A 17,506-nucleotide genomic window follows, 5' to 3' on the forward strand; every position below is an offset into this window, starting at 1 on the left:
CAGTTACTGCAAGTGGGAGCGTGATGCCCCTCGTGATTTCCACCCGTCATGTAACAAAAGAATATGTATTTCATAAATCAGAGATGTAAACCCAATTGGATGACAAATATGGATATCCCATCTCAATAACAGGCTCTCGGCTAGCATAGAATCCAGCGTAAGGACAAATTGGGAGCATGTTGAAGACATGATCTGACTTTAATCATCCCTTACAATTAGGTTGAAACCAACAAAATTCATGATATATTTTGTTCAATATTAACACTTGAATCTAAATTTTTATATTAGTTGTAGAACTGAATTAAGTAATCTCAAAAATCATGGATTGGTTAAAAATAGTTTTTTTTCAAAAATAATTCATTTTATTTTACACAAATATTATTTTTCAATAATATTTTGTTATATGTGTGGCTTGTTGGGTTTTCCTTTCTTTGTACCTCTTTCTCTGATTAATAAATAATTTCTTTATTGCTCTAAAGAAAATTGTTTAATTTCAAAAAGATGTTAATAACTTCCTAAAAATAAAATACTGTGTTTTGTTAATGGGATTGAAAAAAAATGTGTCATAAAAGCTGTGAGAATAAGTAATAAAAATTAAAAATAGATGTGATTTAAAAAAAAGACATATTGTGTTTTCTTTTAGGAAAATGAATTGATATGAGAAATCCACATGACATAGATATTTTAGAAGAAAATATTCTTTTAATATATAAGATAGATCAATAGATAGATACATTGTTAGGGAATAATTTTGTTCGTATTTTTAAAATAAACCTAATCTAACCTAATAACATTGTTGAGAGGGTAGGTCTATGGATCAATTATAGGAGGCTGTAATTTGTTTTTCTGTTATACAAAAAAATATCATAATTATATTAATTCATTTCGAATTACATAAGATCAATTTATGGTAAAATTAGAGACGTTAACCCCAAGTTTAAAATAAAAATATAATGCACATTTATTAGTAATGATTTATGATGCTAAGAATGCTCTTTACCGAGCAACGATTAAGCAAGCAAGGTGACTTCTTATTGAACCGGATCAAGAAATTGTCACGTGTGATTGATCTCTAGGTGTCTTTCGATTTTTAGATTGAAAGTTTTCATTGGAAAGGTTGAGGTACTGACAATTCAAAGACATCCTGTGGGCATGAAGCATGACATTTCTGTAGTCTATTTGATTAGATTTTCAAATTAATGAACAATCCAGAGCGTACTGGATCCAATTCAATCGGTTTTTAACTTTCAAAAAAAAAAATTATCTTTCAAATTGTACAAAATTTCTTTTTTTATTATTTTGGACTTCATAAGATCAATGGTAAAATTTAAGAAGTGATTACCCAAGTTTTAAAATAAAAAAATTATATTTATTATTAAATGCACATTTATTAGTAAAGATTTATCTTTTAAATTATACTATTTTTATTTGTTTCTTATATCAAAAAATATTTTTTTTTGATTTTCTTCTATAAGATTTTGCCACGTGTCACCCACATATCATCCCAAAAAAATATACAAATTTTGTTTTTCTTAACTTTAAAATACATATTTTTTAATAAAAAAAACAAATTTGTGCAATAAAGAAAAGCATATGTGAAGAAACATATTAAATCTGTACATATTTAGAATAAAAAAAACAAATCCGTGTAAATCTCTGCATTTTGAATTTTGAAATTTTCGAAATTTTTATTAAAAATAATCATAATTATTTAGATTAAAAATGAAATATTAGATTTTTTTCTTTTACAGCATTATTATTATTTTTTTCTAAATACATTTGATTTCTTTAAGTTTACAATTTTTCAAAAACTACAGAGTGGTTAAAAATATTAATTTATTGATAAATTACAAAATAGTTAGAGTAAAAATGACATAAAATATGTGCATGATTTCATAAAAAATATATTATTATTTGATTAATAAGAAAATATTATTGCACAAATTCCATGAGCCTTACATATCATCACTAATTTCGTCTTCTTGGTTCTTGAAATTTGCATCAGTTGGAGGTAGCACGTGAAATTTTCCAAACCTTAAAAGGTGAAGAAAAAAGAAAAATATTATTATCAATCCACTTCCGAAGGATTTTTTACACGACAACAACCTGGAAGATTTTTTTTATTAAGTTCTTGTGTGGTGCATCACAAAATAGCAATATGCTTGGAAAGTAAAGTGTTTTTTTAATGCAGATTTAATATAGAAAAACATGCAGATTTAATATTGAAAAATAAAATTTGTATATTTTTTATTGGGATGATATGGTGGTGACACGTGGCAAAACCTTCTAGAAAAAAACCTTCGTTTAGTATATTATATAGATAGATTATATAGATAGATATAGATAACATGCTTTACTCTAAAAAAAAGAGCTAATAGAGAATATTATGACATATTCTAAAATTCAATAATAATATATATGTTATAATTTTGGATTTTTTCGAGTAAAATTTTATTTTAATCCATAATTGACAAACTATTTATTAATTTTGTGTTTAAAAGTCAATTTTATCAATTAATATTTAAAATTCACGATACTTCATTTTTGCAATACAACTACCAATTGTCTTGCTAAGTTGGGTGCGAGCTCGGGCATGCCAAGAGTTCACCATATAAAAAGGTCTCTTCTAGAGTTGGAAGCTTATTTCCATTTTGATGGACTCATTTTCAGTTATTTAGTTGTCTTTTCTTTGTCTAGTTATACGAAAAAAAATCATAAATTATTAAATAAATTTACATTTATCTAAATTTATAAAATATTTAAGGTTAGTACAACGATGACAACTTCATAGGAGATTAGTTTGATGGTAAAATATTTTAATTAGAGTAGTTTTTAAAATATAAAAGGATAATAATTGAATTTTATTAAAATGATAAAGATAAAAAAAATTAATAAATTTAATAAGTTTTAAGCTAGAAACTATCTAGTATGTAGCTTATTCAAAAATTTATTAGCTACTAATTTTTTTTATTAAATACTTTAAAAAAATATTTAATTTAGTGAAATAAACTTTAACCTACTATTTATTTTTTTAACATTTAAGCTAGTAAAATAAACTAGGTGAGATGTTTTATCAAATGAAACCTAATTTTAAAATAGTGATGATAAGTTTTGACGTAAGTGAAATGTGTGTTACAACTTACAATATAACCATTAGGCTATGTTCTAAACGTGTATCCACTCCAATGTCACAATCTGTGTGCTGTACATGTTTCAACTTTGATGCAAGTCAACAGAGTATTCTCCCCCCGCACAAAACTGTGGACTAAGCTAACGGATTTTCCTCAACTATGGGCGTGCCTCTTATAATACTTGGTGCTGCTGCAGCACTCAGTTTTATTTAATTTATTCTGACATCCCTGATCCTAAATAAATAAATAACACCCTTCTGAATTCTTATCTTTCTCACTTGTGTCACTACCAGCAACATGTGTCGATCCACCGATTATCACTCACACCATGGTGATAGAGAAACAGAACCATTCACAATCACCTCTTTCTTTCTACGTCTTTCTGCTCCAGATTATAATTCTGAATTGGCTTCTCATGAATCAAGTCCCACACCGGATTCCCTCACTCTCCTCCTCTTTATCCCGAACAACACCAACAACGTTAATGAAACTCCGTTACTCCCACCTTATTCTCCGGCCACCGTAACTCTCCGCCGGATGAGGTTTCCCGGCGAGATCTCCGGCGATACACGTGCAATGATATTCGGGAGCAAGGAAACAGTGCAAGTTACAACGACACAATCCTTAAGATTCCAACTCTACCATGCGGAAACCAAGATATTGAAAGGAACAATCAAAAGAAGAAGAAACGAAAAAGAAAAATGGAAATTGGAATGTTGCAACTGCGAAAATCCTAGCTCCTTTTCGATTTCTGAGGTGGAGTTCCTGTTTGCCATAGATGGGCATGCTCCGATCACAGCAAGGTTTGGTTTTGCTGCTGGTTCTGTCCCTGTTTTCAAGCATCACAAGAACAAGAAACTGCGCAGGACCAAGATGAATTTGGAGGACATTCCAGAGGAAACAGAGCTGCTTTGTGGTGATGATGGTCATGCCGATACGGATACAGAACTTGAAGAAGTGTGCGACCACTTGGAAATGGATTTGCAAGTGCTGAGAAAGTCACTTGATGTGGGAATTTGGGTGCTCTGTTTGGGTGTCGGTTTCATGGTTTCTAGAGCTTCCATCACCAAATTTCGCTCGAGATTAAGGTTTTCATGACCTGTGTCGTCCTCTTATGTCTTGAAATAAGTTCAAATTTTCTTTTACATAACAATTTTGTGTGAATTACTACTATGTTCTTCATGAAACGGAAAATTATAGTTTGTCAATTGTAAAAAAAAATACCAACAACATTACATTTTGTTGTATAATACTTTTTCTATTGGGTCAATTTCTATATGTGAATAATAATGATTCAAAAACCACCATACATTATTGACATATTGTGGGTTTTGCTTTACAATTTCATGCCGATTTATTTGGAGTTAGTAGAGGTTTAAAACCTATATCTTGTGAATAATTATATTAAAAAATTTCTACAGTTTTTGTGTGACCTGAGAATATTTTTGTGATATCTTATTATAAGTTGTGCAGTTGTACTATATAGCACGTCACTCTCATACACAAGTAGAGCACACCAGCTTGTTTCATTGTCTTGAAAATAGCAAATCATAACTTTTAGCGAATAATTACATTGTCTTTGGTCACCGGTTGATGTCCAATGGTTGATCAAACTATAAAAAGAGATAGAGAAAGTATGCTTTGATGCCACTTGATGCAGTTGGAAGTGCAATAAGGATTTATAAACATTAACCCTAATGATAAACTCTGAAATCCACCAGAAATGAGATAAACTCTGGAATCCATCAGAAAAGAGAAAATTCTCAAGCTTTCTTATAATTCATAAACTGATTATGACTATGCATTAAAATTGTTTAAATGGAAAAATAAAGAAATCATAATACAAAAATAATTAAAATCCTATTGAAATAAAAAGATCCTTACCGAAATTAATTAAGATCCTAGCACTTCATTAATTAAGATCCTAACCAAAATAGATATAATCCTAAATGAAAATAAATATGATCCTAACCGAAATTAAATAAGATCCTAACCAAAATTGATAAAATCCTAAACAATAAATAAAATACTAAGATTTTTTTTTGGTCTGAAACGGATTTGGATGTGCCAGTCGTACTACATCAGAAAGTCCCTAGACCAAGAGGTCGGCCTAAGAAGATCAGGGCTAAGGGAAGCGAGAAGTAGGGTCAACCATCGTTGCGCCTTCGATCAGCAAAATTGGACGACGATGAGGTGGTGGCAATAGGAAAAAAGTTGATGGTCCAATTTTTTGGGGAAGCACTTGGGCTTGATGTACGATTGTCCAAACACCATTGCCCATGTGAGTTTGCGACTCAAATATTGGCTAGAATGCTTTCTTAACTCTTGCTGGGGGAGGGTGGAGTCTTGCTTATGAATTATGATTGTCCAAGCACTTTCTTGACAATCAAACTGTCTTTTGGTGGGCCCTTTTGTGTTTCGTTGGGTCACACTTTGGGTTTTGTTTTTCTAGAGGCCTTTCTTGGTGGCTTCTTCGTGTTCTAGCTGTGGGTTATTTTAGGCTTCCATTGGTGATACTTTGGTTTTTTTTTATCCGTTTGATGAGGGTGTATATTGTGTTTATCTCCTCACATTTATATCAATACAATTTGTACTTTCGAAAAAATGAATATTTGGTGTATTTTTATGCGTCGAAATATTTTAAGTTTCAAGCTATTTTATGATAATAATAATAATCACAACTGTAACGGTATATTATATTACTTAATATTCAATTTACATAAATATAAATGTCTGAAGACAAATATAAATATATTGAAAATCAAAAAAATTAAATTATTACTTTGTAGTTTTAAATATGTATAAAAAATGTTGTTAGAAATTTTAAACTCAGGTTATAGTAAAATAGTACCATCACACATTTTTATTTACTATTATATTTTCAAAGTACCTGTTATGTAATTATTGATGATTTTTATAAAGTATTTTTAGTATTTAAAATTAAAAACTGATATATTTAATAATATAAGTATTATTACTTGCACTATTGAAGGGCATATTTAATAATTGGCTAAAAAGCATTTTTGGCCCCTTATGTTTCAAGTTTGTGCAAATTCTATCCCTACTCAATTTTTGTCGACGTTTCTACCTCTCATGTTTTCAAACAGTGCAGCGTCTACCCCTCCGTCAGTCAGGCTTTCTCATGAGAGGTTCCTGAATGGATTGGAGAGATGAAGAGGAGTATATGAAGTTGATGATGATCAAGGAAATGATATAAATTAAATTTGCTTGATATATATATCAATTATGTATGAAACTGAACTAGTTAAATGCATGTTTTGCTACTTACAGGTCTTGAGTTTGAATCTCTCATGCCCCATTTTTTCAATTTCACTTGTAATTTCCACGTGACAAGTCCAAAAAATTAAAAAAAAAAAGTCAAATCAGTTCTATCCGTTAGTTTTTTAACGTCTGACTGACGGAGGGGTAGACAGTGCACTGTTTGAAAACATCGACAAAAATAGAGTAGGGACATAATTTGCACAAACTTGAAACATCAGGAGGCAAAAGTGCTTTTTAGCCTTAATAATTTAAATATTATAAATATTTTTTTGACTTTAACATAAATATCATAAATATAAATATTATTTTGACTTTAATGTTGAAGACCATATTTTCCGTAAAAAAAAAGAAGAGCATATTTAATAATTTAACCGTAAAAGTATATTTAATATTAACATTTATTATTAAATAACATTTAATAACAATTATGAAATAACATTTATTAGATTGAAAATTTTAAGACTCACATAATAATTCATCAATATCAGAAATAAATTCTTCTTATTGATATTTACTCAAGATATTATTTAATGCATAGATGACCTATAATATTAAAAACCATTAATGTGTTGAAGTCAACTTAAAAAAATCATTAATGCTTTGGAGTAAATATTAATTATTTTAAACTAGGATCATTAATGTTTTGACTTTTTGGTTGGGTCTTTTTTTTTTAAATAACTTTTTGGTTGGGTTAGTTGTGTTCTTTCTAAGTTTTTGTTTCCCATTGAGGAGGGTTATACATCTCTTAACTATTTTCTCATCAATATAATTTTGCTTTCGAAAAACAAAATGTTTTGAAGTCAATTTTACTAATATTTATTTTTAACTTAAATATATTCAATTAATAGTACATAGTTTGAAATAAAATAAAAAATTATTTTATTGATATTTATTTTTATTAAATATATTAATATGAATGATAGCTCAAGTGGTAAGAGCTAGGGCCTAGGGACATAAGAGTTGGGTGGGATGAGGGTGAAGAGTCTCGGGTTCGAACCCGGAGGAAGGACTAATTTACTAACATTTCTAACAACTAACATTTGCCTATAAAAAAAAAATATTACAAGTTCTGAATGTTTTTAAGATTTTGATGAAAATATGAGAAAACAAATTGTACAAATCATTAAATATCAAGTATCAAATATAAACATTATTATATGTGATAATAATATTAATTGCACAAATTAGACAATAATATTGGGCCTTAGCCCTGCCATGTTATGAAAAAAATATTAATCAATAACAATTGTTTCAAAAAAAATTAATCAAATGATAGTGACAACCAAGAGTATGGATTAAGATTTGTCTAGTTTATCCTAAGGGCTCATGCTCAAGTATTTGTGAATTCATTTTGTTAAATATTTGGTAGATAGAACTTTGTAGGTTCTATTTTTTATATGTAGGATATTTAATTATATTAGAGAATATCCTAAAAGAGTAATACTTTTTTTGAACAACTAAAAAAAAATATTTATTTTAGAAATAATGATTTTTCTTGAGTAATATTGTAAGATATATTTTTAGATATTTGACATTCATCGCACCTTGCTCATGTTTGGGAAAGCAAACTACAAACAGAAACAAAAATAATTAATTTTTGGTTATAATCTACTAAATTAATATTAATTGCATATTAATATATAATTATGATCTATAACGTATATGTAAACATTTTTTACTATATATATTGCCGCATATCATCTTCCCTTCTCATATGATATGCTAAGGTTGAGAAACCATGACTCTGATCGATCTTAACTTACCGCCACCGGCTTGTGAGGCTCAGGAGGAGGAAACGCCAGCGTCATCAAGGAAAAGGACGAGGACAACTTTCACATTGGGGCAGAAGATTCATATGAAGCACTTTGCCAAAATTTTAGGATGGAAAACTCGAAAGTTTCAAAAGGAGAAAATCGAAAGATTTTGCTCGTGTATTGAAGTTGATCCAGCTAAGTTCAAGATTTGGCTTAAGAACAATCGACGCCATAGAAACCATATGAATTGATGCTAAATTTGTCTGTTATCATCATTTTATTTTATTTTGTTTCTCTGTTGGTCAAGACTTTGGAATTTTTATTGTTTAGTCTGTGCAACTATAATTTTTGTTCAATTTCATTCTCCTCATCAAACTTGTCTTTTTACTACAAATAATTTGTTCGTCGTTTAAGCGGAAATAGATCTCAAGAATATTGGATACTTATATTTTTTATATTATGAAATTAGATATCAAACAACATATGTTATCTTATGCACAATTTGAGCGTTTAAGAATTAACTATTATCAATTTAAGCGATTGGCGACGACCTCGATCCCTTGGTGGTACTGGGCTGGGTCCTTTTCCATTTTCCTAATGGCGGCGTTTTGGAGGTTGGGGAGCCAAAGGATGATATTTCTCCCTCTCGGAGTTTCCCTTTCTCCCCTCTCCCAGTTAGAAAGCTTCTCCTTTCTTTACCCGATCTTGTTTCTGATCTCTTCGATCGCACCGCAAAACACATTCTTGTTCCTCTGCGGTGCATCTAGTCCGTTCTCTGGGTGTGGCATATCTGGATCTATAGTAGTTTGGAGAGATCAGGCTAGGTTTTGCTTCACGGCGTGGGAGTTTGGGTGGTGGCTTCTTCAACCAGCCATCGCAACCCCTCACATCTCCTTTTGGATTTTCCCTTTTCTCTCTTCCTCAATCTCTCCTTTGATAAGATGCTCCAATATTTGTCTGTTCGCGGCTTTGATCTCATCTGTCATGGTGGTTGTGTGCAGGGTTTGCCATGTTTGCATTCAAACGACCTACTATTAAGGGCACCCTTGCTGTATTTTAGTGCTATTAGAGATCTCTTTGAGGACAGAGGTAGCAAATTTAAAGGTGGTTTGGAGGCTATGATGGCGATGGCGTCAGTTGCTGATTGTTGATTGTTCATCTGATATTATAAATTTTTATATATTTTATTTATTTTATGGTTTTGTTTCTTTAGGATATTTGTTTCATATTGGGTAAAGTTTCTCTTTTAGCATATTTGTGCGGCTTGATAGAATTCAGCTTTGGTTGATGTTGTCATTGTTTTTCGATTAAAGATGTAGACCTCTACCGGTGGTGTTTGATGCTCATTTTGGAGTTTTTGGCGAAAATGTTAGGGGTGGCTTGTTTGTTGTTTAGGAATACTTTTATTCTTGTGGGGCTTGGGATTGAGGTCTTTGTGAATTTTTTGATACAATGATTGGTTGGGTTTTTGCTAACTTGTTTTGTTGGCTTGGTCATTGTACTTATTGCTGAGAGTGGTTGTTTTTCAAAAATCTATATTTCAACATATTTTTGCTTAAAAAAACCTAAAAAAAATTATGAGCCAAAAAAATTATCCATTGGCTCAAACGATAGAAAAATAGGATTGACCAATTAGATCGATCAATTTGTTTAACCCGCCAAATAGGGCAAATGGATTGCCGCATAGGGTTTAATAATATTTTTCACTTCTATTATTTTTTGTTTTAATTATTTTCTCGTTCCTTTTGGGCCTTTTGAGGTGGATCGGTATACTAATCCACACCATTTTTTTGAGTTAGCCAACTAGATAACTAATCTCATTTTTATTTTAGAATAGATTCCTTTTATAAATTGGATCATTTGTTGATTCCAATATTTTTGAATCGGAGTGCTGAACTCGCTTGTTCGTGGCCCGAAAGTCATCTACTAAATCTCTACAGTAGGCGAGAAAACATTTCCCCGGGATTCGATGTTAAAACCCATGAATATTACAGCCAAAAGTTTCGAATTTAAACACACATTCTCAAACAAAACACCATAAGGTCTTATTCCCACTCCAACTAAGACTTATTTGGTATTTTTATAGTGAGAGATCGCCCTTCGAATATTCCTATTTTTAATCAATCTATGAATATGATTCAGACCTTAACATTCAAAATGTGACTGCAACTTTATTTTTTTTGAAAATGAAAAGAATTTATTAAGAATCAACCAAACGTGATACAAGAGTTTTCACAACATAGTACCTAACAAACCAACCCCTCATGCCTCACTAATTCTTCTAAAGCTTAATTGGCAACTGTTGGGTCCAGGTGGGCCAGCATCCTGCCTGCAGGTAGCATTCGAAACGGGGCGCTGTCTGCTACGCTATAAGAAATAACGTTGCGCCCTCACTAACACCAATTGGTTTTGGCGTAGTGGTAAGCGCGTGATCCTACAAGTGGTATCAGAGCCAGGTCCCGTGTTCGAATCCCACGGAAGGCATGCTGTGCAGCTAGTTTGGCTGGCAGGTGCTGGGGGGGGGATTGTTGGGTCCAGGTGGGCCAGCATCCTGCCTGCAGGTAGCATTCGAAACGGGGCGCTGTCTGCTACGCTATAAGAAATAACGTTGCGCCCTCACTAACACCAATTGGTTTTGGCGTAGTGGTAAGCGCGTGATCCTACAGCAACGATACCCTAAGAGGGTTCCTCATCAAAACCTTGCCTGACAAAACCCAGTAGGAAAAAACCAAGCAAGGAAAAAGAGTACATCCCTCTTAAGATAACCAACTAAGCACACCTAAAGAATTGAGGCCAAATACAAAAATCCCAATACCAATTAAACCACTATTACAAGTGCTGAATGAACATCCAAACCAAATGTATCAAAGTCATAACCATAGTCTCCCAATATAACAACATCAACCTCTGAATTTCGTGACTGCAAAACTTTACACCTTGAAAGTTTTATGACCACCAGCCACATGAATGCCCATCAAAGATATCACCAAAATTGGCCAGCCACCAAAACCTCCTAGCAACATCCTTCATCACGCTGCAACATCTCCACGGACCACTCTGCTGCCACACAAAACCAGCAAGAAACATAGACTTTCTCTAATCCATCAGCAGCCAAAAACAGCACCAAAGCTGCAATATTAATATCATATGAGAAAAACAACAACATAACTAAATTCCACAGCAACATAACAACCCTCAACGCCTCAACATATCAGCAACAACAGCCAAATTTCTCAAAAAAAAATGATTAAAATAGCCTCTCACAGCAACAGCAAAATTAATTTCACAGCAAAAAACAGCAACAACACTTCCACTCTACTGTCATGTCCCAGTAAACAACAACAACAACCAGCCACAGATCACCGGTGCCACCCTGCCCATCAAAATCTGCTCCACACCTGAAAACTTTGGGATAGAGGTATTGGTGAATGGGGCTGGCGGTGAAGTGCAAGAAGAGGAAAGAAAGGGATGCTTCCCTCTTCATTGAATCTCCTAACCCTCGAAACTCCATGTGAGCCAAGGTCCTGACATATTATTTGAGATGTGGGTGGTTTTGACGTATCTGTGCTTCTAATCCACGAAGCATCAGAGCTTCCGATCCACGAGGTTTCAATCCTAACTGCTTCCCTAACAACCACGTTCTCTGTGCACGCGTTGTCACTCCATCTTCTCCTTGTACAGGTTCTAGAAAATCATCTGGAAGGGGTTCTGGTTTATTTTTGCTACCTTTTGGACGCCCCCTCTGAGAACTCTTCTTAGATGAGTCTGTATTTGGTGATTTTTTCACTACTGGGGAAGCCAGTGCAGAATCAGCATCACGAGAAGGCACAGAAGAGAACTTCTTTGGCGTCTCATGATTTTCTTGGATGCAAGCAAGAGTTTGCCTTACTATTTGATTCGGACTTGTGCGCACAAACACATCTTGTGTTTCACGTTTTGCCTCAGGAGCAGTCGAAGTTGTCAAAGATGTCGCGAACCCAAATAAGTGATTCTGGTTGCTGGGAAGAGAAGGCAAACACGTCCTTGCACCTTGAAGCTGTTTCAAATTTTGTGGGTCCCAATAAAAAGAAATATTTGGCAGAAAATTATTATTCAGAAATAAATCTTTGAAATTGAATGAATATCCTGTAACTTCAAATTTTCTCTCATAATTAACAGGATTTTGAAATTTATTATCCAAGATTTGTTTTTTACCCTCCAAGATTCCATCAGCTTTTATATTATTTCTCCAAACCTCAAGCTCCTGTAACGTATAACCTGCTTCAATGAGGTCCTGTAACTGCTCCCTCACCTCTGCTCCTGAATTCATGGCTGCCCCATCTCCATTTGAATTCAAATTTGAAACTGCCGCTCCTAGAGAATCGTTGACCGACAAGGCCAAAGGGCTAACTTTCGCCGCCGGTGAACCCTCATGGCCAGCCACCTCTGAACGCCCTTCCATCTCCGCCGGCTGCACATAAACACCAGAACGAAGACCATCCAATTTTGCGTTTCTAAAAACTTCATCCTCTTCATCAGAATCAATCTCTACAGCAGATTCATAATCCTTCTCATGTGGTTCTGGTTGGATTTGGGAAAAGTCATTGTTACGGTCATCACCTTCCTCATCTTCCTCATCAGAAACGTTATCATCTTCTGAGTTATAAATCTTGACCGGTGTTGACGGCATGGCCATGACACTCCCATGATCATACGACGTTGCATCTTTCTCTACCAGAATTATACTTGATGTCCCTCCAACATCAACTGACATGGTAAAACAGTGTAACAGTGGATGATGCAACTTAACCAAGATTCGGGCATAATCAGCTCTATAGCGCGACAAGGTTGTTGTATCGGACATAACATAGCTTCCCAACTTATTACCGACGGAATTAAAGAAAGATTCTGTCCATAAACCCATCGGAACTTGCCACAAACGAATCTAGACAAGTTGTGCCGCACCAAAGGTAAATGCAGTGCAAGGCTTAACATCAGACAACTTCTGCTCTAAAAAATAACCACACTCCTCAAGAGTCCCCTGCATTTCTTCCTTACTCTCAAATTCCAGAATTACTTCATTCGCGCCAAGCGGAATTAAGCGGAAATTAAACAGTCCAATTTGACTGAATTGCTCCTGCAAAACGTCAACATGCATATCTAGTAATGTGCGCGCCCGAGCACACCTTTGGAACCACTCTTCATCCACGTCTGACACAGCAAGACGCAACTGGCAATCATCAGACCTATGTATGACATCCGCAGGCTGAACCAAAGGCAATTTTTTCACAGGAACTGGTCCTTGCTCACTGACCTTATGCTGTTCCTTAGGCCTCCAAACTTTCCCCTGAATTGCATATTGATTTTTCCCTGCTGAGGGAACCACAGATGATCGAGATGGTCGCTGAAACCTCGCTTTCTGGACCACAAGATAATTGCCTTCTAATTTCAAGCCATGAAACATACGAATCGCCTTTCATGCCTCATCATCGCTTTTGAATCTTATAAATCCAAAACGAAAGCGAGGCAGGTATTTCTTTTTCTGCTGAATAAAAACATCATGTAGCCTCCCTGCCTTCCCAAAAATTGCTCTTAATTTCTGTAAAGTTATCCTATCTCCTAATCCATCAACAAAAACCGCAAAGGATTCACCTTGTTGCTTGGTTTTGTGAATGGCAGGGCTTGTGGCCTAAAGGCGTGGATTGTGCTGCTGTTTCGAATTAGGGATAAAAGCACCCCTAGTATGAAACGTTGTTCCCCTAAGCACATATGGCTGCTGCTTCCGTTTCTGATCATAACTCCCCCTAATTTGGCCCTCATTCTCTCCATATCTGCCATATCCCTGAACTGTACCTTGCTGCCACTGCCGAGAGAAACCAGACCCATTCCATTGCTGATGTGATCGATTAAAGCCCCAACGATAATTTGCAGATCTCTGTTTAGGACGTTGCACCTCCCAGTGACGTTCAAAGTTACTCTCCGATCGCCTCCATGGCCGCCGCCACCGTGCCGGAGGTTCCTTCGCAGAGCTTCTCATACGTTTGTGAATTTTACCAAGTTTGGGGATATCGTGACTGCAACTTTATATATAGATATATAAGGCTTTTGCATTATTCCACTTGTAGGTCTTTACATACACTTCTTACAAACATCTTTACGCTGACACGAAACCCTAGACATACGTTGGAAATTAATTAAGAATAATACTTCCAGGAATTCGGGTCTCACACCCTACTCATCTTTTGAGAAACTCCCCTTGTCGGTCAGCGCAGACGACATTCTCCCAAAATTATAACACTTAATCACGTCGTCGCTTGCCATCATCTGGTGGTTGTCGGTCGCCCAAATACAAACACACAAACAAGACGTGCGATTGTCAACTTCCCGATAATAGTATATAATAATACAAAAGGTATATGATAGAGATAATCACAGATAATGCACATAACCTCCAGGTAGCAAGATATCTCACAACATCCACATTATTCAACCAGGACTCATCACTCCAATGAACACATAACATGCATATTCAATATATCATAGTGAACAAAACATCTTATCAGTTCAACTCAAACAAGCAACATACATGATCAACAATTCATGGTTAGTTTGTATGCTATGCTCGTGCAATGAATGCTCTATCATGCATCTAAATATAACGCAAAGACCCCGTAAGATAGGCAGGAAATCACCCAGTCGATTCGATACCCACCATCATAACGACCGTTAGAGTTGTGAATGCACTTGGTAGGCAAGACACCTCCCAGTCGATCTGTCATTGGTCTAGTGTCGACCAATACTAACTTTGTAATGTCACTTACAACCTAGACATTGCCAAATCGATTTGATACCCTCCATAATATCGTCCGTCGCAGCTCATGATGGAATGGATGTGGTGTTTGTTTTTTGAGTTCACCAGAGAACAGGGTAGAAGACGACGGTGGTGGCTCGGTGGAAAAATTTTGATCTTCATCTTATTGACCCAGAAGCGTGAGATCTCAAACGGTCTTTGGGCAGAACCCAAATATAAATGAGCAACCTTTATGATTCACCATGGAAGAAGATGAGGACTTGACCATGGAAGTGGTCATGGAGCAGCGACTGTCATGGTGGTGTTCTCGAAGCTCTCAATCAGAAAGAAAGTAAAGAGATCCATGGTGGTGGTGGTCGTTGGTGGGCTCGCCATGAAACATAGGCCGTGGAGCTCGTCGTGGTGGTGGCTTCCACTGTCACGGGAATGAAGATGAGGAAGCTACATTGGTGGAAACCTCATCCACGATTGCTCGTGGAGCTCTCACCGTGGGGAAGAGGAACAACCGCCGATGATGATGAGGAGATAAGGAGGAGAGGCCATGGTGGTGATGGTGGCTCTCGGCCAAGAAGAGAAAGAAGAAAATGTTAGAGAAAAGAAGAAGAAGACCACGGAAAGGGAGAGTGAGAGGATGAGGTAGGAGAACGTGAAAATTATGAGGAGAGAGAGAGAGAGTGTGTGGAAAAAATGCTTGCTTTTTATTGGTTAGAGGTGATTCCCCTCCATTTCCATTAGATGGAAACCTTGAAGAGATAAGGAGAGAGAAAGGTGGGTGTAAGTTAATTTAGGAAATATAAATTTGTAGAAATATAATTAGAACCAAATCATGAAAATAATTATAATTTTATTTCAAAGATAAAATGACACCTTACAAAATAAAAGATATTGAATTTAATTATGTCTTAAAGAATATAATGAATTTTGTGTCGTACCTTTTTTGTTTCACCACTATATCGTGATTTGTGGATATGTGAACCTTTACTACATAAAATGAATTTACTTACAAATTTGGAAGAAAAACAAAATTGGTATGTTATAAATTACTCTCTATTATAGAAAGATTGTTATTTTAGACACTTTTTTTTTTATTTTTGTTTTAGAAAACCAATGCGGGATTGTGTAAATGACTCATGTGGGTTACTAACCCACAACTCAATGAACCAATATAATTTTTTATAAATAAATTAATAAATAAAATATAGAAATTCTAATATCTTCAATGTGATTGTACGATGAGTTATTTAATCCAAATTTTTCTCATGGGTCGTTTAGAAAACCCCAACCAATGCATTTATTTCTAATTTTTTTCATCTATACCCTCATTTAATAGATTTTCTCTCACTTATCAACTTTTATATTAACCAACCACATCTCTTCTCACTTATCAACATTTAGTAACATATACTATTGATAATTATCATCTTATTCTTTGTGTGAGAACCTTATATAACAATCTTTCTAAAACAGAGGGAGTATACGATAGGGAAATTGAGAACATAAGCATGAGTACATGCACGGGGTTCTATGTATTATAGAGAAAAATAAAACTTATGGGTTCTCCTCCCTATTACATTCTTGTTTTGATAATAATTAGCAAGCAAAGACATTCGTTTTCAAAAATTATATCTAGTCTCAATATGGTTTATTTCTTTCGTTGATACATCAATGAAGTTCATTAACTTCTACCGTCGATTTCTTCCATTATTCATCCACTCTACAACGTGAGTGGCAAATTTCTTTAAATAGTAAATTTTTTTATTTTAAAACTCATGGTAAAATATGAGAGCGTTTAGGATAGTCAAAACTTCACCTTCACAAACCCATTTTTATTCTACACATCTAGTGAAAATCACCCATTTCCTCAAGTACCATTCGAGACACCATGAACGTTGAATTTTGAGCAGGGGTGTTCATCGATGAAACCAACGAACTAAACTAAACCATTAAATTGGATCATATTTTTTTGGTATTCGGTTCAAAACCGATCCAAACCAATGAAGATAGGTTCGGTTCATGGTTTGAAGAATAAAAACCGAAAAACTGCAAAATCGAACCGATGACATATATTTATTAAGAAAATTTAAAAATAAAACATGTATAAAACCTTGGCTTAAATATGTTGGAAGTCCCTCTAAAATAGGGGTGCTTTGGTTAAGGCCCCTACAAATTTTTTTGGGTGGAATAAGCCCCTAATGTGAAAATAATATATGGTGATAAGCCCCTACCGTGAGGTTCCGTTTAATTTATGATGATTCTGTAAACGGCGTTGGCGTGTATTATATTTTGTGAAAATTATTCAATTAAAGAGGGTGCCACGTAAGTAAATGAGGGATCAAAAAATAAAAATAAAATGAAAATCCAAAGTAAAAAACACAAGTACGTTTGGGGATTTTACTTGAGTTTTTTACTTGGGTTTTTATTTTTTCAACCCTAATTTACTTACGTGGCACCCTCTTTAATTGAATAATTTTCACAAAATATAATTTACGTCAGCGTCGTTTGCAGAATCATGAGAAATTAAACGGAACCTCACGGCAGGGGTTTATCAC

General features: G+C 34.5%; 2 protein-coding genes across 2 annotated transcripts; one reads left to right on the forward strand and one right to left on the reverse strand.

The window, feature by feature from the left end:
• The first annotated feature begins 3,374 nt into the window (after positions 1-3,374).
• On the forward strand, positions 3,375-4,401 carry LOC130726843 (uncharacterized). Its single transcript, XM_057578161.1, has one exon. The coding sequence runs from the start codon at positions 3,429-3,431 to the stop codon at positions 4,227-4,229; it is 801 nt and encodes a 266-aa protein (XP_057434144.1). The 5' UTR covers positions 3,375-3,428; the 3' UTR covers positions 4,230-4,401.
• Positions 4,402-10,318: 5,917 nt separating this feature from the next.
• Positions 10,319-15,656, reverse strand: LOC130723370 (uncharacterized). Its single transcript, XM_057574379.1, has 2 exons — positions 14,859-15,656; positions 10,319-14,470 (listed from the first exon to the last, which is right to left on the reverse strand). The coding sequence occupies exon 2, from the start codon at positions 13,068-13,070 to the stop codon at positions 11,700-11,702; it is 1,371 nt and encodes a 456-aa protein (XP_057430362.1). The 5' UTR covers positions 13,071-14,470; positions 14,859-15,656; the 3' UTR covers positions 10,319-11,699.
• Between the last annotated feature and the right edge of the window lie 1,850 nt (positions 15,657-17,506).

The sequence above is a fragment of the Lotus japonicus genome, chromosome 6 (genome assembly GCF_012489685.1).
Source record: "Lotus japonicus ecotype B-129 chromosome 6, LjGifu_v1.2".
In the NCBI taxonomy this organism is placed as follows: domain Eukaryota; kingdom Viridiplantae; phylum Streptophyta; class Magnoliopsida; order Fabales; family Fabaceae; genus Lotus; species Lotus japonicus.

What these genes read in the sequence shown, in the direction of transcription:
- LOC130726843 (XM_057578161.1), top strand. Translation starts at nt 3,429, where the DNA reads ATGTGTCGATCCACCGATTATCACTCACACCATGGTGATAGAGAAACA.
- LOC130723370 (XM_057574379.1), bottom strand. Translation starts at nt 13,070, where the DNA reads ATGGGTTTATGGACAGAATCTTTCTTTAATTCCGTCGGTAATAAGTTG.